This window comes from Salvelinus sp. IW2-2015, linkage group LG1 (genome assembly GCF_002910315.2).
Source record: "Salvelinus sp. IW2-2015 linkage group LG1, ASM291031v2, whole genome shotgun sequence".
Classification (NCBI taxonomy): domain Eukaryota; kingdom Metazoa; phylum Chordata; class Actinopteri; order Salmoniformes; family Salmonidae; genus Salvelinus; species Salvelinus sp. IW2-2015.
Window position 1 is genome coordinate 32638804 of NC_036838.1, and position 27427 is coordinate 32666230.

At 44.8% G+C, this 27427-nt stretch overlaps 1 protein-coding gene across 3 annotated transcripts in view; it reads left to right on the top strand.

Annotated features, from left to right (window-relative positions):
• Nucleotides 1–27427, top strand: part of LOC111965649 (arf-GAP with GTPase, ANK repeat and PH domain-containing protein 1) — a 67267-nt gene that overhangs the window by 35167 nt on the left and 4673 nt on the right. For 2 of the 3 annotated variants that reach the window (XM_023989847.2, XM_023989837.2), the window contains exons 2-17: nucleotides 14952–15010; nucleotides 15502–15589; nucleotides 15929–16014; nucleotides 16208–16349; nucleotides 16680–16814; nucleotides 17015–17136; nucleotides 17484–17648; nucleotides 18420–18506; nucleotides 18716–18820; nucleotides 20011–20176; nucleotides 20515–20634; nucleotides 20831–20968; nucleotides 22984–23135; nucleotides 23818–23908; nucleotides 25868–26090; nucleotides 26396–26747. In XM_023989847.2, coding sequence (XP_023845615.1) covers nucleotides 14952–15010; nucleotides 15502–15589; nucleotides 15929–16014; nucleotides 16208–16349; nucleotides 16680–16814; nucleotides 17015–17136; nucleotides 17484–17648; nucleotides 18420–18506; nucleotides 18716–18820; nucleotides 20011–20176; nucleotides 20515–20634; nucleotides 20831–20968; nucleotides 22984–23135; nucleotides 23818–23908; nucleotides 25868–26090; nucleotides 26396–26747 — 2231 coding nt within the window. Of the gene's footprint in view, nucleotides 1–14951; nucleotides 15011–15501; nucleotides 15590–15928; nucleotides 16015–16207; nucleotides 16350–16679; nucleotides 16815–17014; nucleotides 17137–17483; nucleotides 17649–18419; nucleotides 18507–18715; nucleotides 18821–20010; nucleotides 20177–20514; nucleotides 20635–20830; nucleotides 20969–21391; nucleotides 21452–22983; nucleotides 23136–23817; nucleotides 23909–25867; nucleotides 26091–26395; nucleotides 26748–27427 lie in introns of all 3 variants that reach the window. The other variant, XM_023989827.2, reaches the window with a different exon arrangement.

A 27427-nucleotide genomic window follows, 5' to 3' on the forward strand; every position in this document is an offset into this window, starting at 1 on the left:
GCCCACACAAGTCTCTTCTTATTATTGGTGCCCTTTAGTAGTGGTTTCTTTGCAGCAATTCGACCATGAAGGCCAGATTCACGCAGTCTCCTCTGAACAGTTGATGTTGGCCTTACAGTGAAATGCTTACTTACGAGCCCCTAACCAACAATGCAGTTAAAAAAAAATACGGATAACAATAAGAAATAAAAGTAACAAGTAACTACAGACCAGCAGTAAAATAGCAATAGCGAGACTATATACAGGGGGTATCGGTACGGAGTCGATGTGCGGGGGCAACGGTTAGTTGAGGTAATATGTACATGTAGGTAGAGTTAAGGTGATAACATAACAACCGAGAGTAGCAGTGGTGTAAAGAGGGGGGGTTAATGCAAATAGTCTGGGTAGCCATTTGATTAGATGTTCAGGAGTCTTAATGGTTTGGGGGTAGAAGCTGTTTAGAAGCTTATTGGACCTAGACTTGGCGCTACTGTACTACATGCCGTGTGGTAGCAGAGAGAACAGTCTATAATTAGGTTGGCTGGAGTCTTTGACAATTTTTAGGGCCTTCCTCTGACACCGCCTGGTATAGAGGTCCTGGATGGCTTCCAGTGATGTACTGGGCAGTTCTCACTACCCTCTGTAGTGCCTTGCGGGCGGAGGCCGAGTAGCTGCCATACCAGGCACTGATGCAGCCAGTAATGATGCTCTCGATGGTGCAGCTGTAGAACCTTTTGAGGATCTGAGGACCCGTGCCAAATCTTTCCAGTCTCCTGATGGGGAATAGGTTTTGTTGTGCCCTCTTCACGGCTGTCTTGGGGTGTGCTTGGACCATGTTAGTTTGTTGGTGATGTGGACACCAAGGAACTTGAAGCTCTCAAACTGCTCCACTACAGCCTCGTCGATGAGAATGGTGTCGTACTCGGTCCTCTTTTTCCTGTAGTCCACAATCATCTCCTTTGTCTTGATCACGTTGAGGGAGAGGCTGTTGTCCTGGCACCACACGGCCAGGTCTCTGACGTCCTCCCTATAGGCTGTCTCATTGTTGTTGGTGATCAGGCCTAGCACTGTTGTGTCATCAGCAAACTCAATGATGGTGTTGGAGTCCTGGCCGTGCAGTCATGAGTGAACAGGGAGTACAGGAGGGGACTGAGCATGCTCCACTGAGGGGCCCCTGTGTTGAGGATCAGCGTGGTGGATGTATTGTTACCTACCGTTACCACCTGGGGGCGGCTTGTCAAGAAGTCCAGGATCCAGTTGCAGAGGGAGGAGTTTAGTCCCATGGTCCTTAGCTTATTGATGAGCTTTGATGGCACTATGGTGTTGAACGCTGAGCTGTAGTCAATGAATAGCATTCTCACATAAACTCAGCAAAAAAAGAAACGTCCCTTTTTCAGGACACTGTCTTTCAAAGATAATTTGTAAAAATCCAAATAACTTCACAGATTTCCTTGTGAAGGGTTTAAACACTGTTTCCCATGCTTGTTCAATGAACCATAAACAATTAATGAACATGTACCTGTGGAACGGTCGTTAAGACACTAACAGCTTACAGACGGTAGGGCAAATAAGGTCACAGTTATGAAAACTTAGGACACTAAAGAGGACTTTCTACTGACTCTGAAAAACACCAAAAGAAAGATGCCCAGGGTCCCTTCTCATCTGCGTGAACATACCTTAGGCATGCTGCAGGGAGGCATGAGGACTGCAGATGTGGCCAGGGCAATATATTGCAATGTCCGTATTGTGAGACGCCTAAGACAGCGCTACAGGGCGGACAGCTGATCGTCCTCGCAGTGGCAGACCATGTGTAACAACACCTGCACAGGATCGGTAGATCCGAACATCACACCTGCGGGACAGGTACAGTATGGCAACAACAACTGCCCGAGTTACAACAGGAACGCACAATCCATATATCAGTGCTCAGACTGTCCGCAATAAACTGTGAGAGGCTGGACTGAGGGCTTGTAGGCCTGTTGTAAGACAAGTCATCACCAGCAACAACGGCGCCTATGGGCACAAACCCACCATCGCTGGACCAGACAAGACTGGCAAAAAGTGCTCTTCACTTACGAGTCGTGGTTTTGTCTCACCAGGGGTGATGGTCGGATTGGCATTTATCGTCAAAGGAATGAACGTTACACCGAGGCCTCTACTCTGGAGCGGGATCGATTTGGAGCTGGACGGTCTGTCATGGTCTGGGGCGGTGTGTCACAGCATCATCGGACTGAGCTTATCATTGCAGGCAATCTCAATGCTGTGCGTTACAGGGAAGACATCTTCCTCCCTCATGTGGTACCCTTCCTGCAGGCCCATCCTGACATGACCCTCCAGCATGACAATGCCACCAGCCATACTGCTCGTTCTGTGCGTGATTTCCTGCAAGACAGGCGAAGCGAAGAGCCCGGATCTCAATTCCATTGAGCACGTCTAGGACCTGTTGGATCGGAGGGTGAGGGCTAGGGCCATTCCCCCCAGAAAAGTCTGGGAAGTTGCAGGTGCCTTGGTGGAAGAGCGGGGTAACATCTCACAGCAAGAACTGGCAAATCTGGTGCAGTCCATGAGGAGCCGATGCACTGCAGTACTTAATGCAGCTGGTGGCCACACCAGATACTGACTGTTACTTTTGATTTTGACCCCCCCTTTGTTCAGGGACACATTATTCCATTTCTGTTAGTCACATGTCTTTGGAACTTGTTCAGTTTGTGTCTCAGTTGTTGAATCTTATGTTCATACAAATATTTACACATGTTAAGTTTGCTGAAAATAAATTCAGTTGACAGTGAGAGGACGTTTCTTTTTTTGACGAGTTTGTGTTCCTTTGTCCAGGTGGAAAAGGGCAGTGTGGAGTGCAATAGAGATTACATAATCTGTTGGAGCGGTATGCAAATTGGAGTGGGTCTAGGATTTCTGGGATAATGGTGTTGATGTGAGCCATGACCAGCCTTTCGAAGCACTTCATGGCTACAGACGTGAGTGCTACGGGTCGATAGTCATTTTGGCAGGTTACCTTAGTGTTCTTGGGCACAGGCATACTATGGTGGGCAGCTTAAAATATGTTGGTATCACAGACAGAGAGAGGTTGAACTTGCCAGTTGGTCAGCGCATGCTCGCAGTACACATCCTGGTAATCCGTCTGGCCCTGCGGCCTTGTGAATGTTGACCTGTTTAAAGGTCTTACTCACATCGGCTGCGGAGAGCGTGATCACACAGTCTTCCGGAACAGCTGTTGCTCTCATGTTTCAGTGTTATTTGCCTCGATGCTAGCATAGAAGTAGTTTAGCTCGTCTGGTAGGCTCGTGTCACTTGGCAGCTCTCGGCTGTGCTTCCCTTTGTAGTCTGTAATGGTTTGCAAGCACTGCCACATCCGACGAGCGTCAGAGCCGGTGTAGTACAATTCGATCTTAGTCCTATATTGATGCTTTGCCTGTTTGATGGTTCGTCGGAGGGCATAGCAGGATTTCTTATAAGCTTCCGGGTTAGAGTCCCACTCCTTGAAAGTGGCAGCTCTAGCCTTTAGCTCAGTGCAGATGTTGCCTGTAATCCATGGCTTCTTGTTGGGGTACGTACGGTCACTGTGGGGACGAAGTCATCGATGCGTTTTTGATGAAGCCAATGACTGATGTAGTGTACTCCTCAATGCCATTGGAGGAATCCCGGAACATATTCCAGTCTGTGCTAGCAAAACAGTCCTATAGCTTAGCATCAGCTTCATCTGACCACTTTTTTATTGATCGAGTCACTGGGGCTTCCTGCTTTAATTTTTGCTTGTAATCAGAAGGATAGCATTATGGTCAGATTTGCCAAATGGAGGGCGAGGGAGAGCTTAATATGTGTCTCTGTGTGTGGAGTAAATGTGGTCCAGAGTTTTTATTTAAAAAAATAAAAAATCTTCCCCTCTGTTTGCACATTTAACATGCTGATAGAATTTAGGTAAAAACGGATTTAAGTTTCCCTGCGTTAAAGTCCCCAGCTACTGGGAGCGCCGCCTCTGGGTGAGCGTTTTCTTGTTTACTTATGGCGGAATACAGCTCATTCAATGCTGTCTTAGTGCCAGCCTCAGTCTGTGGTGGTATGTAAAACAACTATGAGAAATACAGATAAACACTCTAGGTATATAGTGTCATCTACAGCTTATCATGAGATACTCTACCCCAGGCGAGCAATAAGCAATCGCTCGAAACTTCCTTAGTTATAGTGCACCAGCTGTTATTTACAAAAATACATAGTCCACAGCCCCTAGGCTTACCAGACACCGCTGTTCTATCCTGCCGGTACAGCGTATAACCAGCCAGCTGTATGTTGATAGTGTCTTCAGCCACGACTCTGTGAAGCTTAAGATATTACAGTTTTGAATGTCCCGTTGGTAGTTTAATCTTCTTTTTTTTTCACCTTTATTTAACCAGGTAGGCTAGTTGAGAACAAGTTCTCATTTACACCTGTGACCTGGACAAGATAAAGCAAAGCAGTGTGACACAAACAACAACACAGAGTTAGACATGGAATAAACAAACATACAGTCAATAATACAATAGAAAAAGTCTATATACAGTGTATGCAAATGAGGTAGGATAAGTCAGGTAAGGCAATAAATAAGCCATAGTGGTGAAATAATTACAATATAGCAATTAAACACTGGAGTGATAGATGTGCAGAAGATGAATGTGCAAGTAGAGATACTGGGGTGCAAAGGAGCCAAGTAAATAAATAACAGTATGGGGATGTGGTAGTTGGATGGGCTATTTACAGATGGGCTATGTACAGGTGCAGTGAGCTGCTCTGACAGCTGGTGCTAAAGTTAGTGAGGAAGATAAGAGTCTCCAGCTTCAGTGATTTTTGCAGTTTGTTCCAGTCATTGGCAGCAGAGAACTGGAAGGAAAGGCGGCCAAAGGAGGAATTGGCTTTGGGGGTGACCAGTGAAATATACCTGCTGGAGCGTGTTCTACGGGTGGGTGCTGCTATGGTGACCAGTGAGCTGAGATAAGGCGGGGCTTTACCTAGCAAAGACTTATAGATGACCTGGAGCCAGTGGGGTTTGGCGATGAATATGAAGCGAGGGCCAGCCAACGAGAGCATACGGGTCGCAGTGGTGGGTAGTATATGGGGCTTTGGTGACAAACTGGATGCCAACTTTGTGATAGACTGCATCCAATTTGCTGAGTAGAGTGTTGGAGGCTATTTTGTAAATTACATCGCTGAAGTCAAGGATTGGTAGGATAGTCAGTTTTACGAGGGTATGTTTGGCAGCATGAGTGAAGGATCGCTTGTTGTGAAATAGGAAGCCGATTCTAGATTTAATTTTGATTGGAGATGCTTAATGTGAGTCTGGAAGGAGAGTTTACAGTCTAACCAGACACCTAGGTATTTGTAGTTGTCCACATATTCTAAATCAAGAACCGTCCAGAGTAATGATGCTGGACGGGCGGGGCAGGTGCAGGCAGCGATCGGTTGAAGAGCATGCATTTAGTTTAACTTGCATTTAAGAGCAGTTGGAGGCCACGGAGGAGAGTTGTATGGCATTGAAGCTCATCTGGAGGTTAGTTAGCACAGTGTCCAAAGAAGGACCAAAAGTATACAGAATGGTGTCGTCTGCGTAGAGTGGATCAGAGAATCACCAGAGCAAGAGCGACATCATTGATGTATACAGAGAAGAGAGTCGGCCCGAGAATTGAACCTGTGGCACCCCCATAGAGACTGCCAGAGGTCCGGACAACAGGCCCTCCGATTTGACACACTGAACTCTGTCTGATAAGTAGTTGGTGAACCAGGCGAGGCAGTCATTTGAGAAACCAAGGCTGTTAAGTCTGCCGATAAGAATGTGGTGATTGACAGGGTCAAAAGCCTTGGCCAGGTCGATGAATACAGCTGCACAGTAATGTCTGTTATCGATGGCGGTTATGATATCGTTTAGGACCTTGAGCGTGGCTGAGGTGCACCCATGACTAGCTCGGGAAACCAGATTGTATAGTGGAGAAGGTACGGTGCGATTCGAAATGGTCGGTTATCTGTTTGTTAACTTGGCTTTCGAAGACCTTAGAAAGGCAGGGTAAGATAGATATAGGCTGTAGCAGTTTTGGGTCTAGAGTGTCTCCCCTTTGAAAGAGGGGATGACCGCTGCAGCTTTCCAATCTTTGGGGATCTCAGACGATACGAAAGAGAGGTTGAACAGGCTAGTATAGGGGTTGCAACAATTTCGCGGATAATTTTAGAAAGAGAGGGTCCAGATTGTCTAGCCCGGCTGATTTGTAGGGGTCCAGATTTTGCAGTGCTTTCAGAACATCAGCTGTCTGGATTTGGGTGAAGGAGAAATGGGGGAGGCTTGGGAAAGTTGCTGTGGGGGGTGCAGGGCTGTTGACCTGGGTAGGGGTAGCCAGGTGGAAAGCTTGGCCAGCCATAGAGAAATGCTTATTGAAGTTCTCAATTATCGTGGATTTATTGGTGGTGACAGTGTTTCCTAACCTCAGTGCAGTGGGCAGCTGGGAGGAGGTGCTCTTATTCTCCATGGACTCTAGTGTCCCAGAACCTTTTGGAGTTTGTGCTACAGGATACAAATTTCTGTTTGAAAAAGCTAGCCTTTACTTTCCTAACTGCCTGTGTATATTCGTTCCTAACTTCCCTGAAAAGTTGCATATCCCGGGGGCTTTTCGATGCTAATGCAGTACGCCACAGGATGTTTTTGTGCTGGTCAAGGGCAGTCAGGTCTGGAGTGAACCAAGGGCTATGTCTGTTCCTGGTTCAATTCTTTTTTAATGGGGCATGATTATTTAAGATGGTGAGGAAAGCAGTTTTAAAGAATAACCAGGCATCCTCTACTGACGGAATGAGGTCAATATCCTTCCAGGATACCCGGGCCTGGTCGATTAGAAAGGCCGCTGAAGTGTTTTAGGGAGTGTTTGACAATGATGGGGGGTGGTCGTTTGACCGCAGACCCATTACGGACGCAGGCTATGAGGCAGTGATCGCTGAGATCTTGATTGAAGACAGCAGAGGTGTAGTTGGAGGGCAGGTTGGTTAGGATGATATCTATGAGGGTGCCCGTGTTTACGGATTTGGGGTTTTACATGGTAGCTTCATTGATAATTTGTGTGAGATTGAGGGCATTAAGCTTACATCATTAAGTTTGCAGACGACACAACAGTGGTAGGCCTGATTACCGACGAGACAACCTATAGGGAGGAGGTCCKAGAATTGGCCGGGTGGTGCCAGAATAACAACCTATCCCTCAACGTAACCAAGACTAAGGAAATGATTGTGGACTACAGGAAAAGGAGGACCGAGCACGCCCCCATTCTCATCGACGGGCCTGTAGTGGAGCAGGTTGAGCGCTTCAAGTTCCTTGGTGTCCACATCACCAACAAACTAGAATGGTCCAAACACACCAACCCAGTCGTGAAGAGGGCATGACAAAGCCTATTCCCCCCTCAGGAAATAAAAAATATTTGTCATGGGTCCTGAGATCCTCAAAAGGTTCTACAGCTGCAACATCGAGAGAATCCTGACTGGTTGCATCACTGCCTGGTACGGCAATTGCTCGGCCTCCGACCGCAAGGCACTACAGACGGTAGTGCGTACGGTCTAGTATATCACTGGGGCTAAGCTGCCTGCCATCCAGGACCTCTACACCAGGCGGTGTCAGAGGAAGGCCCTAAAAATTGTCAAAGACCCCAGCCTCCCCAGTCATAGACTGTTCTCTCTACTACCGCATGGCAAGCGGTACCGGAGTGCCAAGTCTAGGACAAAAAGGCTTCTCAACAGTTTTTACCCCCAAGACATAAGACTCCTGAACAGGTAACCAAATGGCTACCCGGACTATTTTCATTTTGTGCCCCCCCCCCCCCCCCCCCAACCCCTCTTTTACTCTGCTGCTCGCTACTGTATATAGCCTCGCTACTGTTTTTCACTGTCTTTTTACTGTTGTTTTTATTTCTTTACTTACCTATTGTTCACCTAATACCTTTTTTTGCACTATTGGTTAGAGCCTGTAAGTAAGCATTTCACTGTTGTATTCGGCGCAGGTGACAAATAAACTGATTTGATTGTAGGATGCGTAGGTCATCTATTTTATTCTCCAAAGATTGCACTTTTGCTAGCATAATGGAAGGAAGTGGAGGTTTATTCGATCTCCTACGAATTCTCAGAAGGTAGCCCGCCCTCTGGCCCCTTTTTCTCCGCCTCTTCATGCAAATCACGGGGATCTGGGCCTGTTCCCGAGAAAGAAGTAAATCATTCCCGTTGGGCTCGTCAGACTTGTTAAAGGAAAAAAAATATTCTGGCAGTCCGTGGTGAGTAATCGCAGTCCTGATGTCCAGAAGTTATTTTCGGTCATAAGAGACGGTAGCAGCAACATTATGTACAAAATAAGTTAAATAAGGGAGAGGACAACCTGCATATGCTTCACCTACTCCCAAGAGTGATGGTTCCGCCAATGAAAACCTACTTGGCCTAAATTTCTCTAACTTCAAGGAGTCACAAGAAAATGTGATCAAGCCCAATGTAATAACATATTCAGATTTCACTATATTTTGTGAATGTGCTATTGTAGACTGATTTTAAGGAGTGTTTAAGATTGGTGTAAGTGCTGAATAATTTGTCAGGAGTAAGTGGCACATGAATAATTAAGCATGGGAGTACACAGAGCTGTGTTCTTCTGAGGGATGGATAGGAGGAGGAGTGAGGGGGCAGGRGGTGAGGGATTTCGGACGGAAGGAGTAACTTCCTGCTCTGCTTGCAGAGCCAATCAAAGTCCAAATGGACCCCATTCACTCAATGACTCCACATTACAATTGGGTGAAAAAGAGATGAAATCTAATTACATTTTGGGGGGCATTTCTATTTTATTTCAGATGGTGTCAATTATAGTTGAAGTACAGTGCTTTGCAAAAGTATTCATCCCCCTTGGCGTTTTTCCTATTTTGTTGCATTACAACCTGTCATTTAAATTGATTTTTATTTGGATTTCATGTAATGGACATACAAAAAATAGTCCAAACTGGTGCAGTGAAAGGAAAAAGTTACTTGTTTAAAAAAACTCTAAAAAATAACAAACGGAAAAGTGGTGCGTGCATATGTATTCACCCCTTTGCTATGAAGGCCATAAATAAGATTTGGTGCAACCAATTACCTTCAGAAGTCACATAATTAGTTAAATAAAGTCCACCTGTGTGCAATGTAAGTGTCACATGATCTCAGTATATATACACCTGTTCTGAAAGGCCCTAGAGTCTGCAACACCACTAAGCAAGGGGCACCACTAAGCAAGCAGCACCAAGAAGACCAAGGAGCTCTCCAAACAGGTCAGGGACAAAGATGTGGAGAAGTACAGTTCAGGGTTGGGTTATAAAAAAATATCAGAAACTTTGAACATCCTACAGAGCACCATTTTAAATATGTTTATTTATGTAACATTTTTTTTTAAAGATTATGGCACCACAACAAATCTGCCAAGAAAGGGCCACCCACCAAAACTCATGGACCAGGCAAGGAGGGCATTAATCAGAGATGTAACAAAGAGACAAAAGATAACCCCGAAGGAGCTGCAAAGTTCCACAGAGGAGATTGGAGTATCTGTCCATAGGACCACTTTAGGCTGTACACTCCACAGAGCTGGGCTTACYGGAAGAGTGGCCAGAAAAAAGCCATTGCTTAAAGACAAAAATAAGCAAACACGTTTGGTGTTTGCCAAAAGGCATGTGGGAGACTCCCCAAACATATGGAAGAAGGTACTCTGGTCAGATGAGTCTAAAGTTGAGCTTTTTGGCCATCAATGAAAACGCTATTTCTGGCGCAAACCCAACACCTCTCATCACCCGAGAACACCATTCACACAGTGAAGCATGGTGGTGGCAGCATCAAGCTGTGGGGATGTTTTTCATYGGCGAGGACTGGGAAACTGGTCAGAATTGAGGGAATGATGGATGGCGCTAAATAGAGGGAAATTCTTGGGGGAAACCTGTTTCAGTCTTCCAGAGATTTGAGACTGGGATGGCGGTTCACCTTCCAGCAGGACAATGACCCTAAACATACTGCTAAAGCAACATTCGAGCGGTTTAAGGGGAAACATTTAAATGTCTTGGAATGGCAGTCAAAGCCCAGAACTCAATCCAATTGAGAATATATTGCTGTACACCAGCAGATCCCATTCCGTTTGAAGGAGCTGGAGCAGTTTTGCCTTGAAGAATGGGCAAAAAATCCCAGTGGCTAGATGTGCCAAGCTTATGTATAGCCTCGCGTGTGTATAGCCTACATACTCCAGGAGACATGCAGCTATAATTGCTGCAAAAGGTGTCTCTACAAAGTATTGACTTTGGGGGGTGAATAGTTATGCATGCTCAAGTTTTCAGTTTTTTTGTCTTATTTCTTGTTTTTCACAATAAAAAATATTTTGTATCTTCAAAGTGGTAGGCATGTTGTGTAAATCAAATGATATAAACCCCCCAAAATCTATTTTAATTCCAGGTTGTAAGGCAACAAAATAAGAAAAATGCCAAGGGGGTGAATACTTTCACAAGCCACTGTAAAGGTAGCCTAGTGGTTAAAGCGTTGGGCCTGTAACTGAAAGGTTGCTGGATTGAATCCCCGAGCTGACAATGTAAAATCTGTCGTTCAGACCCTGAGCAAGGCAGATAATCCACTGTTCCCCGGGCACTGAAGACGTGGACCTCTGATTCAGAGCGGTTGGGAAGGCACATTTCAGTTGAAGGTATTCAGCTGTACAACTGACTTGGTATCCCCCTTTCCCTTTAAATKAATTCCATTCATGAAAATGCATTTTTAAATTTTGGGCTATTTTCAATTTTGGAATTATATTTTGTTAATTAACTCAGTAAATAATAATATCCATATCATCAATACAAAAATGTTGTTGACACTGAAGCATTTCAGCCCTCAACATTAGCTAGGTTTCCATCCAATTGTCGACAGATTTTCATGCGAATATTCTAAAATCTGCAGTAAAAACAATATGTGCATTTTCCCAGAAGATATGTGTTTCCATCATATTGAATTGTTGCAGATAAAAGGCTGTGGGAGATGACAAGTGAGATGGGTTTCCATCGCATTTTCAACTGTACTGATGTTTTTTCTCAACAAAACAATGTTGCGTTTAATAGTGAGTGTGCCAACTCTGGTATTGGCAGTGCGCTCTAGCCAACAGCTCGCATATGCAGTGTGTGTATAGCCTACATGAGATTATTATGGACAAAAGAGTGATATTATTTGCATTTGTCAAGCGGTAGCCAAACTGCGATGATCATGTCACCAGAATAGGAGTATCAAGCTCATCACTGCACTTTCACCACCCTGTGTAGTTCATCATAATTTACTTCATCTGTAGTCTAATAAACTGCATGCTTTCCCGACTAGTCGTATTGGGAGGACCACACAACATGTCATCGCGTGACTCCAAGTCTACTTCGATATGATGGTTATTAAATCAATATTTGCGCATAAAAGCGTTTCCACCGACATTTCTCACGTAATTAATTTTAACGAAACAAAACGATTACAAGATGTATAACTAACCAAGATAGACCACTGCCTGTCGTTTCCAATTTGAACAAATTAGTCATAGTGGGCAGAACAAGCAAGGACGTGGGCAGAGCCAAGCACACGCTAGCAAGATCCTATTGGCGAGTTCTAGCATCTATCTGCATATTTTCGTTAGGGAACGCCTACTCTGAAGTGCGCGTGTGCAATAACTCAATTCGCCTTTGCACTCCTACACAGCGTTTATTTTTTTTATTTTTTTTACTTTTGCGAATTGTAATGTCTACAAAACTTAGTTCACTCTGTTCATAGCAGATTCTAGTTTTGGTAACAGAAAACTGTATTGAGAGCAAATGTTTCATTGATTCGAAAATTTGCAGAATGTCGGCTAAAATCAATCTGGTTCCATCTTGTCCCACTGCCCGCCATGGGCTTCCTCTCACTACCATATTTGGTAGTGAGTGGAAACGCCAAGCGGATGCTTCACCTTTATACATCCAGTGAAAGAACAAAGAGATATTTCTGTGATTACACCTTCTGTAGCATATTTTATTTTGTTGACATTTGGAAAGTTTACCGACAACTGTTTGGTTACCATCAGGCTTGTTATGACATTTGGTATCCAACATGTACTTTACTCACATAAAAAGGTTGGATGGATACCTGGTTAGTGTCAATCATTTATTTTTCAGCATTTTCAGTGTTTTATGTGGGCTCTAGTATGTGTAGCCTATGTTTGAATGTGTCTCAGTTACAATTGTATGAATGTGTTCACACCACTGTATGTATGATAGCGTTTGTTGTGCGAAGACCCAGGCAATTTATGAAAGAAGGGTTGCCATGGCAACAGCAACGACAAGATGCTATTTGGCCGGTGACGCTGGAGAGAGAAGGGAGGGTTAGAGAGAGAGAGGGAATTAAAGGGGTGGAGAGAGGAAGAGACTGATAGACTGACTGAAAGAACAGGGGTAAGGGATTTTCATCTCCCCTGAGAGCGAGAGTGGAAGGAAGTGGTGGTGGCTGTGTTACCAGGTGTGGCCGGTGCGCACAGCAAAGCACAGGCAGTATATAATGTGTGCCTGTGGAGACTCCCTCAATGGTGGTGTGTGTCCAGAGAGAAAGGATTCAGTGTATGAGGGATCACACTGTCTGACTAGATTTGACTTCAACACTGCTTTACTCAGACCTCCAAAGACCCTTTTGATTGAGTCGGTGTCATCGTTTGTGTGGCCGTGTGTGTATGATGCTGCCTGTTGCCCAAATCAGGAATCGGTTCTCTGGATAGAGGGACTGTTCTACACGGTGTATGCGTGCGTGCATTGCAGAATTTGCTTGTTAATGTTTTTATTTCCCATCCATCACTCCAGTCTTCTTTAGTATATTGACATGTGTTTAGATGAATAAAATACAAGGTTGTTTGTTAATCATCTCACACACACACACACACACACATAAACTGGCACGCTAGCTCTGGGTTCCATCCACAGAGCTGCTAATGAACTTGAGCCTCACCACTGCAGCCCCACTGAGCCTGGGCAATTAATTTGCACTGCTCCTTTGCAGCTCTACCTCATTCTCTCACTCCCTCTCTCCTTCTTCCCTTCCTCCCCTAACTCTATATTCTGTGCCATCTGGACCTGCGACAGGGCACGTATGGGGGCACACACACTGCAGTGGCGGCAGTGGCCACTTGGAACTGCGCGGCACACCTCACAGCTTCAGAGTGCTGTGATGCGCGACGGCCGGTGACTTTGAAAGTCTCCCCTCCTCTAAGCAGGCTTTAGGCAGGAGGCAGACAGGGAGAGGGAACACGTGATCATGACATTGACCCTATGTATTAATCAGTCTCGCTTTCTTTCTCTCTCTTTCTCTATATAAACTCAGCAAAAAAAGAAACTTCCCTTTTTCAGGGCCCTGTCTTTCAAAGATAATTCGTAGAAATCCAAATAACTTCACAGACCTTCCTTGTAAAGGGTTTAAATGCTGTTTCCCATGCTTCTTAAATGAACCATAAACAATTAATGAACATGCACCTGTGGAACGGTCGTTAAGACACTAACAGCTAGGCAAATAAAGTATGAAAACTTAGGACATTAAAGAGGCCTTTCTACTGACAACTGAAAAACACCAAAAGAAAGATTCCCAGGGTCCCTGCTCATCTGTGTGAACGTACCTTAGGCAGGCTGCAAGGAGGCATGAGGACTGCAGATGTGGCCAGGGCAATATATTGCAATGTCCGTATTGTGAGACGCCTAAGACAGCGCTACAGGGAGACAGGACGGACAGGTGATCGACCTCGCAGTGGCAGACCACGTGTAACAACACCTGCACAGGATCGGTACATCCGAACATCACACCTGCGGGACAGGTACAGGATGGCAACAACAACTTCCCGAGTTACACCAGGAACGCACAATCCCTCTATCAGTGCTCAGACGGTCCGCAATAGGCTGAGAGAGGCTGGACTGAGGGCCTGTAGGCCTGTTGTCTGGTGAGGACCTGCCTTACATCACTGGCAACAAGGTTGCCTATGGGCACAAAGGCACCATCGCTGGACCAGACAAGACTGGCAAAAAGTGCTCTTCACTGACGAGTCTCAGTTTTGTCTCACCAGGGGTAATGGTCGGATTGGCGTTTATCGTCGAAGGAATGAGCGTTACACCGAGGCCTGTACTCTGGAGCGGGATCGATTTGGAAGTGGAGGGTCCTTCATGGTCTGGGGCGGTGTGTCACAGCTGTCTCTTATACACATCTAGATGTGTATAAGAGACAGGGCCTGTACTCTGGAGCGGGATCGATTTGGAAGTGGAGGGTCCTTCATGGTCTGGGGCGGTGTGTCACAGCATCATCGGACTGAGCTTGTTGTCATTGCAGGCAATCTCAACGCTGTGCGTTACAGGGAAGACATCCTCCTCCCTCGTGGTACCCTTCCTGCAGGCTCATCCTGACATGACCCTCCAGCATGACAATGCCACCAGCCATACTGCTCGTTCTGTGCATGATTTCCTGCAAGACAGGAATGTCAGTGTTCTGCCATGGCCAGCGAAGAGTCTGGATCTCAGACCTGGGACCTGTTGGATCGGAGGGTGAGGGCTAGGGCCATTCCCCCCAGAAATGTCCGGGATCTTGCAGGTTCCTTGGTGGAAGAGGTGGGGTAACATCTCACAGCAAGAACTGGCAAATCTGGTGCAGTCAATGAGGAAGAGATGCACTGCAGTACTTAATGCAGCTGGTGGCCACATCAGATACTGACTTTTGATTTTGACCCCCCCCCCCCTTTGTTCAGGGACACATTATTCCATTTCTGTTAGTCACATGTCTGTGGAACTTGTTCAGTTTATGTCTGTTGTTGAATCTTATGTTCATACAAGTATTTACACATGTTAAGTTTGCTGAAAATAAACGCAGTTGACAGTGAGAGGATGTTTATTTTTTTGCTGAGTTTATATATATATATCTCTTCCTCTCCCTTTTTCTGTATACAGCGGCGTGCACTAACAGTCAAGAATGGACCTTCAGTCGAACCGTCCAAGAGCTCCATCTGGTGAGAGCGGTGTTGTTATCATTATTGTAGTTATTCCAGTAGAATAGGTAATACGTGTAGTCTTGGCTTCAACAGAGACTGTAACAGTGTATTATAATGTACTTTATAAACTGGGTGGTTTGAGCCCTGAATGCTGATTGGCTGACAGCCGTGGTATATCAGACCGTATACCACGGTATGACAAAACCATTTATTTTTACTGCTCTAATTACGTTAGTAACCAGTTTAATAATAGCAATAAGGCACCTCGGGGGTTTGTGGTATATGGCCAATATAACACAGCTAAGGGCTGTACCCAGGCACTCCGCATTGCATCGTGCTTAAGAACAGCCCTTAGCCGTGGTATATTGGCCATATACCACACCCCCCCATGCCTTATTGCTTAAGTATGCTATGATGACGTAAATAGTAGTAGTTGTAGAAGAGTAGGGCAAACATGTCAAACAGAGTGGGGTAAACGTGTGTGTGTGTGTGTGTATGTGTGTATCCAGGGGGTGTTGGGAGGTCTCCGCAGTGGAAAGTCAGCCTTGGTCCACAGACACATGACTGGGAGCTACCTCCCGCTAGAGAACCCAGATGGTGAGTTTGACATCATCTCCACACAGACATACTGTGCTGTGTACTTAAAGGGGCAATCGGCAGTTCAAACAACAGCAAATCGTACACCCCGCCAGTGTTTTGGCAAATAGCTGAGGGATGGGTGTGGAAAATGTATCCACTCTCAAATTCATAGTTAGATCTATGGATTCATGTATAGACAATACTACTAACACAAAGGGCTTAACACAAAGGGCTTCTTGTAACGATCTTGGCCTCTCTCTCTCTCGCACTCTCTCACGCTCGCTCACTCACTGACTCACTCGTGCTTTCTTTCTCTCTCTCTCTCTCTCTTGCTCTCTCTGTCTCTCTGTCTCTCAGAGGGCAGGTATAAGAAGGAGGTGCTGGTTGATGGTAACAGTCACATGTTGCTGATCAGGGAGGAGACAGGACCCCCAGATGCACAGGTAGGTGGAGGCTTTACTGACTACAGACTGATGAGTAGTGAGTCTCCTTTAAAACACAGAGTTCACTCTGACACAGTGATATGAACCTATACGTTCTCCGTGTACTCGCTCTATTTCACTCCTTCTCTCCCCATTTGTCTACCTCTTTTTCCATCTCCCATCCTCCCCTGCCGTCTCACCCCCTCCCCTCCAGATGGCTAACTGGGTGGACGGGGTCATCCTGGTCTTCAGTCTGGAGAATGAGGCCAGTTTCCAGGAAGTGTACAGGAACTACAGCGAGCTGGGCTCTCACCGCAACATCGCTGAGATCCCCTTCATAGTCGTGGGCACCCAAGGTAAGACCCTACTCATACCCAAACAACCCATGTTATTCTAAAGATAACATCATGTGGAGTCTATATGGGTTTATGAAGGTTTCCAATGAGATGTAGTGTTGATGTAGTTTCCCAATGGGGTGTAGTGTTGATGTAACTTGGAATGTAGTGTTTAAAAAAAAAAAAGTGCAATTGTGCACCGCCCCATGGGTCTCCCGGTCTCGGCCGGCAGTGACAGAGCCTGCATTCGAACCAGGATCTCTAGTGACACAGCGATGCAGTGCCTTAGACTACTGCGCCACTCAGAAGGCCCTTGGAATGTATTGTTGATGTAGTTTCTCCTTCATCCAGATAAAATCACCAGCACCAACCCTCGGGTGATAGAGGACGCCAGGGCCAGACAGCTGTGTTCAGACGTGAGGCGCTGTACCTACTACGAGACCTGCGCTACCTACGGCCTCAACGTCAACCGCGTCTTCACCGAGGGTGAGGACATGCGCGCATGCACACATACACACACACATACTGCTCCTTTTCAGTTCTTTCAGTACAATGTTGCTGCTTAACTTGGATTTTGACTGAATCAACCAATTAAATGAATTTCATATTCATCTATAGGAGGATCTAGAAAGATGACTGTCTGACGAGTAGTGTTTGTATTTGTCATCTCTCTCTCTCTACCACAGCTGCCCACAAGATCATGGCAGTGAAGAAGCAGGCAGCTATACTGGCCTCCTGTAAATCCCTGCCCAACTCTCCCAGTCACTCTGGAGGCTCTACGCCAGTGTCAGGAGTCTTTCCTGGGCAGGTACAGCAGCAACTTTGGCCTCTAGTCCTCCATACTGGATCTTCAGACATCATTCTTTCACTCTCTGTAATCTCTCACTCTCTCTTTTCAAATATGTCTGTCACTCTTTCTGTCTCTCTCTCTGTCTCTCTCAGGCCAGTAATGGCCCAGTAACTGGCCCAAATCAATAAGATGTTAATAATGTTGGACTGGTAGTGTTCAGATCAGTGCCTAATCAGATATATAGATTTTGTTTACATATTTTTTTTCAGATCTTCAGACATCATTCTTTCACTCTCTGTAATCTCTCACTCTCTCTTTTCAAATTTGTCTGTCACTCTTTCTGTCTCTCTCTCTGTCTCTCTCAGGCCAGTAATGGTGGTCAGAGCAGTGACTACTCGTCCTCTCTGCCCTCCACCCCAGTGATCAGTCATAAGGAGATCGGTGGGGCAGCAGGCGGGGAGAGGCTGGGCAGTGCCACCCCAGGGTCTGTCCACAGCGCCTCCCGGCGACGCACCGGCTCCCGCTTCACGGTAACATACCCACCATCATGTATACACACACARGCGCCCACCCCCCCACACACACACACACACTTTCACTGACTTTAGTTTCCTCATCGACCAATCTATAACCCTCTCAGGGACCCTGTGCTTTCTTTGAAATGTACTCTTCTTTATTTTTAATTTTTTTTACCCCCCTTTTTCTCCCCAATTTCATGGTATCCAATTGTTAGTAGTTACTATCTTGTCTCATCGCTACAACTCCTGTACGGGCTCGGGAGAGACGAAGGTCGAGAGCCATGTGTCCTCCGAAACACAACCCAACCAAGCCGCACTGCTTCTTAACACAGCGCGCATCCAACCCGGAAGCCAGCCGCACCAATGTGTCGGAGGAAACACCGTGCACCTGGCGACCTAGGTTAGCGCGCACTGCGCCCGGCCCGCCACAGGAGTCGCTGGTGCGCGATGAGACAAGGATATCCCTACCGGCCAAACCCTCCCTAACCCGGACGACGCTAGGCCAATTGTGTGTCGCCCCACGGACCTCCCGGTCGCGGCCAGCTGCGACAGAGACTGGGCGCGAACCCAGAGTCTCTGGTGGCACAGCTAGCGCTGCGATGCAGTGCCCTAGACCACTACGCCACCCGGGAGGCCGAAATGTACTCTTCTTAGCTCTGTTCATGGATTATAGTCCCTCTCCTTAGCCTTTTTCTTCACTCTCTGTCTGTATATTTCTCTCAATCTCTCTCACTCTGTTTTCTCCTGTTAATTGTTGTCGTTTGTCCTGTGCCTTGTTTGCAGGGCCGTAGGGGCAGTGACTCGGAGAGGAGGAGTACAGACAGTAAGACAGGAGACCTGGGCAGTGGACGCTCCATCCCCATTAAACAGGTGGGTGACAGTACATCCTGTAGGAGCTGTGTAGAGGGGAACTCACAGCAGTCTTTAGGAGCTCACCACAAACAATGAACTAACATCATGGAGCTAGGAGAGGGATTCAACTTACCTTTGAGAATTTCTAGGCTCTTTTGGCATAAGGGTGACGAACGATAACAAAGAACAGATAAAGAATGTTATCCTTGTCTCCTCTCCTCCACCAGAGTATCCTGCTGAAGCGCAGTGGCAACTCCCTCAACAAGGAATGGAAGAAGAAATATGTCACGCTGTCCAACAACGGCATGCTCTCCTATCACTCAAGCGTCAATGTGAGTCAATGCACTGACACACAAGTGCTACACTATTGTCTAGCTGTTTGTATGGACACATCCCTAATAACTTCACATATACTGTAGCTGATTAGAGACACACATTTATGATAGAGCTTCCTTAGATTGACAAATGGAGTTTGTCTTTTTGACCACATGACCTGACAGGGAAAACTCTGGGCTCTATGACAGGGACTTTGGAGTATGGTTGGATAATGAATCCCAGAGTTGGCTAAAGAGGTATGGTTTGTGGGTCGTTYCACGAAATGAGTGCCATTGATATTTTAAGTACAAATATTTAATTTTAAAAGCCTTTTGTATTCAATTAATTGCCATAAATAAAAAATTATGAATAAAGACAGCATTTTGACATGTTCCTCTGTGCACCCTCTTTGACTTCTAGGAAGATGTTAACCCACTTAATCCCAACATTTCCCCAACTTCTCACCATCATTGTAAATCCCTAGTTGTTATGTTGCTGTCACAGTCATTTCTGGTGATTATTATTTATTTAATGTGATTTAGTGATTCATTCTATGGTAAAGAAAAAACGAAATTTCCCTCATTTTAAGGTCAACCCTGTTATGTGAACTAAACTCTTGTTTTAATATGGTCAAACTATTCTTTTTCATAATCTTTTTCAAAAGAAACATTGAACAACTTCTAGTCAAACCCTAGTGTAAAAGCAGGTGAGCTGGTTCTACTATTTTTGGCAATTTTCTGGTGTTTTGTGGAGGATAACTGAGTGGGTCGAGCATAACACATCAACCCTGTTACCCATAGATAGACAGGCTAGAAACGTTTTAACAATATATTTTTKGGGGGAAGCTTGCATTCAATTGCCCCTCCCTGTTGCACACAACAAGCTTGTCACCAAGGGATTCATGGCTGATTTAAGATGAAATCGTCAACCGTGTTACTTTACTTGCACTTATTTTTTTTATTTAACCTCCTTGAGATGTTTATTTGTATTAAGTTGAACATGTGCTCTTTATGACAGAATGTAAAAACTAGGTGAAACAAAATGTTTTTCCCCCCACCAAGTTACACTGCTCAAAAGGCAGCCAATTGGTGGAACGACTCTTGTATAACCTGCTGAACACTGTATTGAATCCCAGAACGGATTGGACCATGTTACAATACCACTATATATTTTCTGTAATGGTTGACCTTTCCCCCTGACCTGGCAGGACTACATGCAGAATGCCCATGGGAAGGAAATGGACATGCTGCGTGTGACTGTGAAGGTGCCAGGGAAACGCCCGCCCCGCGCTGGTGCCGTCCCTTCCTGTGGCCCTCCGCCCGGCCTCAACGGCCTGGTCAAAGACGTACAGGTGCCTGAGGGGGCCAGTGCAGGTAAAAGGGGCCCCAAAAGGATAGCCACTCTTTATCACTCTCTCTCCCCTTTCATTCTCCTTCTCTCTGAATCTAATTTAGAGCATATTCTCTCTATCCATCTTGGTGTCTCACTGTTTTGCCATCATTCTCCCTGTAACTTGCTCTTCTTCAGACATTTTCTTTCATCCATCTCTCACCAGATTTGGGATGTAAAAAAACATTGCACTTATGTAATAGAACATAAATAAGCACTTGACAACTTTTTGAGTGATCTACATTCTTTGCTTTGATCACTGAATTGTCATGAGTGTCTTTATGTAATATTTATTTTTAATGTATTTCTCTCTCCCCCATAGTCCCTGGTAGTGGCAGTAACCTCCTGCCGGTAGAGGAGGGGGCGGGAGGAGGGTTGTCAGAGGGGTGCAGAGGGGTGCAGCGCTGTCCCTCTACTGTCTCCTACAAGACCCAAAGTGTGGGTACGTACACCGCCTCGTCCTCTGTGGACTTTGTTTATTTATTTTGTCACTTTTGAATTTGCTTGCATCTCTAGTGTATTCTTATTTGAGTTATTGTGGATATGATTCTCCACTAGATTCACATACCCGTGAGTTTTTTTGTACTATTATACCATATGACACAAACTTATTTCCTGTGCTTGTGTGCCTGTGGCAGACACTGCCATCGAGGGTGTGTCCAACCCCTCCTCCTCTAAAGACACAGGCCCCGCCTCCCCGATGGTTGACAGGAAGAAGCATCGCAAGAAGAAGAGCATGAACCTGAAAGGAGACACAGCAATTGGCCAAGCAGATGGTAAGCTTCCAACAGTAGTGTATTCAGGGTTTAGTGAGGTAAAACATTCAGAACATTGCAGATAGAACTGTATGAGATTCAATAGAATGTGTTCTACACATTACATTTCTATCTGAACATTGCATCCTCCTGTACAAATCTTTGTTGAGGAATTTTAGACTTTGTGTAGACTTTGTTTGTGGATAAACTTGAAACTAAATTTGAAAGTGATTTAGAAATGGGTCAATACTGAACATACGTCTAAAGAAAAACATCGCTCTCATCTGTTATTGCCCTGCTGCTTGAAAATGTCTACTTATTTTCTCCAAAATATCTGCCGTTATCCCTTTTCTCTCCTCCTCCTTTTCTCCTGTGCTCCTTCATTCTCTCTCTCTCCCCTCTGCTTTCCTGGGACGTCTGCTCTGCTAATCTCATACCCTGTAGCAAAGCGCAAAATGTGGAAACTAAAAAGCTTTGGTAGCTTAAGAAACATAAACAAGACAGGTAATGAGGGTGTGTGTCTGTCTGTCTGTCTGTCAGCCCTGCTTTTCATCCTGACTGCATGTCTCTGTCCTTTCGTCTGTTCATCCATCTTGTATGTCTGTCCTGCTGCCTGCTTTTCTGTTTGTCAATTTCTCTGTCACTGTGTCTGCTTTTAAGATGCAATAGCACCATATTGAGTTCTCTTTTGAGCAGTGTTCATTTTAGCAGCTATTTTAGATTTAGTTTTAGTCTTAAAATAGCTTTTAATCTTAGTCACATTTGAGTAATTTCATCGTTAGTTTTAGTTATTATCAGTCGACTAAAACTCTGGACAAATTTAGTCTAGTTTTAGTCACAGACATTTTAGTTACATAAGTCAGTGTATTTGTATCTATTAAATAATGAATATTCAGGCTACCTTGTACTTTCATCATGTGCACATTCAGATAGCCTTGTCCAACTATGCCCTCGTATACCTTAGCTGGCAACATTGATATTGTGGCAGATTGTAACCAATGCCAGCCATAATTAACCATATAGGCTATACAGCCTTGGCTACAGGTTAAACAATTTACAGCTCTGATTTTCTCCCCATACAGTGGTTTCCTTGAAAATACAATAGGTTGAGCTTTTCAAAAATGCCAGAAGTATTACTGTACTCCTAATATTCAACAAATAGCATTCGTTTTTTCCCCATAGGAAACACAACTCATACTTGCGGAACGCGGCACGGGAACGGCAACACAGATGAATGAATAACAGTGCACATGGAAAAATAGAGTCTACGTGAATGTAAGAGAGAGGGTAAACATTGTTTCTAGTTGAGGTCAGTTACAAGTCAAATGTCCTGGCTTCGCATCAGTTCAAAAGATTGACGAGTGATTGAAGTGACCGCCTGGGATCTGTGCGGAGTGCTGAACACATCAGCTCAATCAGACCACACACTGAAAGATGACAATTTTGCCAATGAGAGGATTGCATGAATTATTCTGCATGCCTGCTTATGATTGGACAAAGCAGATGAAAGGGAATTAAATGTACATTAGTCTCAGGTTGAATTCTCGTCTTGTCACATTTTCGTCGACTAAAATGAAAAGTAATTTGTAATAGTTGTAGTTTTTTCCCCAGGGCATCTCATCTCGTTATCATCATAGTTAAGTTAGGAAAAATAAGCTGTTGATGAGTGTTTTTCATCATAGTTATTGTTGACGAAATTAACACTGCTCTTGAGAAAGCGCCTATCTCCATTCAGTAATAGTCTTCTCTCCATATACTCCATACATCTTCATTTGTCCACCATGACAGCAATGCAATAATGCATGCCGATGTCTACTTAGCAGATAAGAGCTGTTTGGCGATCCACCACCAATCATCATTGTGATGGAGGAAGAAACCCTCTGAATCCACTGTATGGTAATTTGTCACTAGGGCCATGAGTTTAACCTGACCTCAGGCCTAATTGGACCAGGTCATATAGTCAACTCAGGGCCCTATTTATCATGTTTTGCCTGTCTCTAATACAAGCCTATATATTGTCTGTGTTCTGTTATCAGACGAGGATAACTTTGACTTCCTTATCGTGTCAAGCACGGGCCAGACGTGGCACTTTGAGGCCCAGAGTGTGGAGGAAAGGGACGCCTGGGTGACTGCCATCGAGAGCCAGATCCTGGCCAGCCTGCAGCTGTGTGAGAGCAGCAAGAACAAGGCAAGGATGCAGACGTACACACACAAATCAAATCACATTGTATTGGTCACATGCACATGGTTAGCAGATGTTATTGCAAGTGTAGCGAAATGCTTGTGCTTCTAGTTCCGACAGTGCAGCAATATCTAACATGTAATCGAACAATTCCACAACAACTACCTAATACACACAAATCTAAGTAAAGGAATGGAATAAGAATATATACATATAAATATATGGATGAGCAATGACTGAGCGGCATTGGCAAGATGCAATAGATGGTATAAAATACAGTATATACTTATGAGATGAGTAATGCAAGATATGTAAACATTATTAAAGTGGCATTATTAAGTGACTAGTGATCCACTTATTAAAKTGACAAATGATTTCAAGTCTCTATGTAGGCAGCAGCCTCTCTGTGCTAGTGATGGCTGTTTAACAGTCTGATGACCTTGAGATAGAAGCTGTTTTTCAGTCTCTCGGTCCCAGCTTTGATGCACATGTACTGGCCTCGCCTTCTGCATGGTAGCGGGGTGAACAGAAAGTGGCTCGGATGGTTGTTGTCCGCACGTACACAGAGACACACAGGCACTCACACCCACACGCATTACAAGAAAATATCTGCATCTGGCAAAGTGTATTGTCTTGGAAACCAGCTATTACTAAGGAGAGACTAATTGTGTGTTTGCGTGTTCCACAGGCTCGTAAGAACAGCCAGAGTGAAGCTGTGGCGCTGCAGGCTATCCGTAACGCCAAGGGCAACAGCCTCTGTGTGGACTGTGAAGCACCTAGTTAGTCAACTCATTCATTACTGTTGGTTGTATCTCACTTTGCTGCTCTCTTTCTGTTTATTCAATTTCTCTTTCCTTTTGTGCTCTACTGCTTTTTCTGCTTTCTCATCCATCTTACTGTCTAGCTAGCGCATAACGTTCTGAGGACCATATGTTTCTTAGAGCTTGGCGAGATGGTTATTTCACATACAATCTTCCCACAACTTTCTGGGAATGGTGCAGGATAGTTGCTTGGCTTTGGAAAATTCTCAGCACATTTAAGAAACTTGACAAAAAAAAAAAAATCTTGGTATTTCATTAATATAACAGAATTACAAAATGTTCAAACATGGTTAAATTGAATTTTGGTAATGTTCTAGGAACTTTCTCCAACTGGTTTGACATTGGAAATGTTCTCAAATAGTTCAGAGAATATTAAGAAACAATGTTCTTCTGTGGGAATTTCAGTACTAAAGCATAAAGCTTTGGGGCGGCAGGGTAGCCTAGTGGTTAGAGCGTTGGACTGAAAGGTTGCAAGTTCAAATCCCCGACCTGACTAGGTACAAATCTGTCGTTCTGCCCCTGAACAGGCAGTTAACCCACTGTTCCTAGGCCGTCATTGAAAATAAGAATTTGTTCTTAACTGACTTGCCTAGTTAAATAAAGGTAAAAAATAACGTTTCCTCATGGTTCAATTTAAAGTTATGTTCTTAAATTGTTCCAAGAACATTTAGAAACAACGTTCTTCTTGGGAATTTCAGTACTAAAGCATAACGTTTCCTACAGGTTTCCTCTTGGTTCTATTTAAAGTCATGTTCTCAAATTGTTCCAAGAACGTTAACCATAAAAAACTAACTTTTGTAAAGTTCAGATAACCTTCTAAGAATATGATTTAAAAATATATATATTCAGTTCTGAGAATGTTAAGAAAACTTTCCATAAAAACCACCGGAAAACTTTACTAACGTTCAGAGAATGTTCTAAGAATGCTATTTAAAAACGTGTTCAAGTGTATTCAGGTGTGGTCGCCGCACCCACTAATTGGCCACACTTGATTTTAATGAGTGCTTGTTTTTTTTTAAATGGGGTCTGTTTGAACAGACTAAAATGAACAGCTTTGTATGCGTAACAAAACGTGGACTAATTCCATGGATAGAGAACAGAAGATTATGCCGTGTCACAATAAAAATACATGTGTTTGCATTATTAATGCCTAAAGAAATTAATTTCCATGTGTCCTATCTACCCTTGGAGTTCAAAATAAGCTATTAGTGTTATTAAAAGTCTTATTGAAACATTCAGTGAAGTTATTCAAAAACCTCCAAATAGCCTATAATTTTAGTTCTCAGGGTGTTAATAAAACCTCCCAGGAAAACTTAAGGAACTATAGTTCAACATTCTCAGAACATCCCTGCAACCTGAAAATAATTATTCCCAGAAAAGGCTAAATGTTCACTTCTGTTCTCAGAACGTTTAAAATTCTTTCAGTTTTACTGGTCAGGAAACGAATGGCTTTGTTCCCACAACCAATGTGAAACCAAAAACATACGTTCCCACAACTTCCATAGAATCAAATGTGCTAGCTGGGTGATCTCATTGAGCTTGGTTTTCAGTGGGTGTGGAACCGTTCTCCATCAGGGTTGGGGTCAATTCCATTTAAATTCCAGCCATTCCATTCCAGTTCTCTTCAATGGAACAATTGACATTTTAAATAGAGTTTGGTTCACTTTTTGAGGTGACAAAAATTAAAATTGACCCCAACACTGTTCTCCATATCCTTCCACTCTTTCTCCAGTGTAAATCCTACTCATGTAGTTGCAACCCAGAATAGAAATGCATTGCAATACCAGTAATCTAATCCCATCTCTGTATTTCCTCTCTGTTTATTCTATGCATGCAGTTTCAGGCCGGACTAAAACTGTACACGTTTTAGTCTACTATTTAGTGTGATTTCAGACCTTGCTGTCTCCCCTCTCTCAGACCCAACGTGGGCCAGTCTGAACCTGGGGGCTCTTATCTGCATTGAGTGTTCAGGGATCCACAGGAACCTGGGCACCCACCTGTCCCGTGTCCGCTCTCTAGACCTGGACGACCTGCCCAGAGAACTCACCCTGGTGCTGGGCGCCATTGGCAACCACCTGGCCAACAGCATCTGGGAGGGACGCACACTGGGCCGCCGGAAACCCACACCCGACGCCACCCGGTAGGAGGACTAGGGATACTGGAGGACATGGGATAGACACTGGGAAACAGAGGATAGGACAGGGGAAGGGGACACTTAATAACGTGTGAATAAGTGGCAAGTTTGCTGGACTGCAGTTGCAGTATTAGTTATTGTTGTTATTGTAGAAGAGTTGCATTGATAGAAGTGTTAGAGCTAATAGTAGTAGAAAGTAGAAATAGTAGTGTGTGTAGATTCTGACTACATACACATGCCTGTTCACACACTCTGTTCCCTTGATAACTGTGTGTGTGTGTGTGTCTGTAACTGTGTCTGACTGATCCCAGAGAGGAGCGGGAATCGTGGATCCGGGCCAAGTATGAGCAGAGGCTGTTTGTGGCTCCGCTGGTCCCGCCTTCCCCCTCCATGTCCCCCAGCCAGGGGTCAGAGGTCAACACGCTATCGGCAAGTCTGCTGGTGGCCGTGATGGAGAGGGACCTCCCCCGCCTGCTCCTCCTCCTGGCCCACAGCACCAAGGACGACATTAACGCCCCACTCCGCCCAGGGGGTCACCTCTCTCCTCAGCTCCCTGCTGCATTCCCCAGCTCTCCCATGGGGGGATCCCCCCTGCCGCCCCACTCAGCGCTGCATGCTGCCTGCCAGCTCGCCGACGTGGTCATGACCCAGTTGCTGGTCTGGGTGAGAGAACATCCCTCCTTTAGTCTCTTCATCCTTTTCCATTTGTTGTCTTTCATCCACTCATGACACTACAGCCAAAGAATGGCAGAAATGTCGAATAAAATGTTATGTCACATGCTTTGTAAATAACAGATATAGACTAACAGTGAAACGCTGTCAAGCCCTTCCCAACAAAGCAGAGTGAAGAAATACAATAGAGGAATCATAGAAAGATAATTACACAGTGAGTAATGATAACTTAGCTATATACACGAGGTACCAGTACCGAGTCGATGTGTAGGGGTACGAGGTAGTTGAGGTATATATGTACATATAGGTAAGGATAAGGTGACTAGGCAACAGGATAGATAATAAACAGTAACAGCAGCATATGTGTTGAGTCAAGAGTTGGTGCAAAAAGGGTCAATGTAGTTAGTTAAATAATTAACCAATAGCTACCCGGACTAACTACAGTACTTAGCAGTCTTATTCCTTGGGGGTAGAAGCTGTTCAGGGTCCTGCTGGTTCCAGACTTGATGTATTGCTTGCTGTGCGGCAGCAGAGAGAACAGTCTATGACTTGGGTGTAGTAGTGTGACACTTTCCGAATGCACTGTATAGCTATTTTTTGTAAAGTATTCAGACCCCTTCCCCTTTTCTACATTTTGTTACGTTATAGCCTTATTCTAAAATTGATACAAC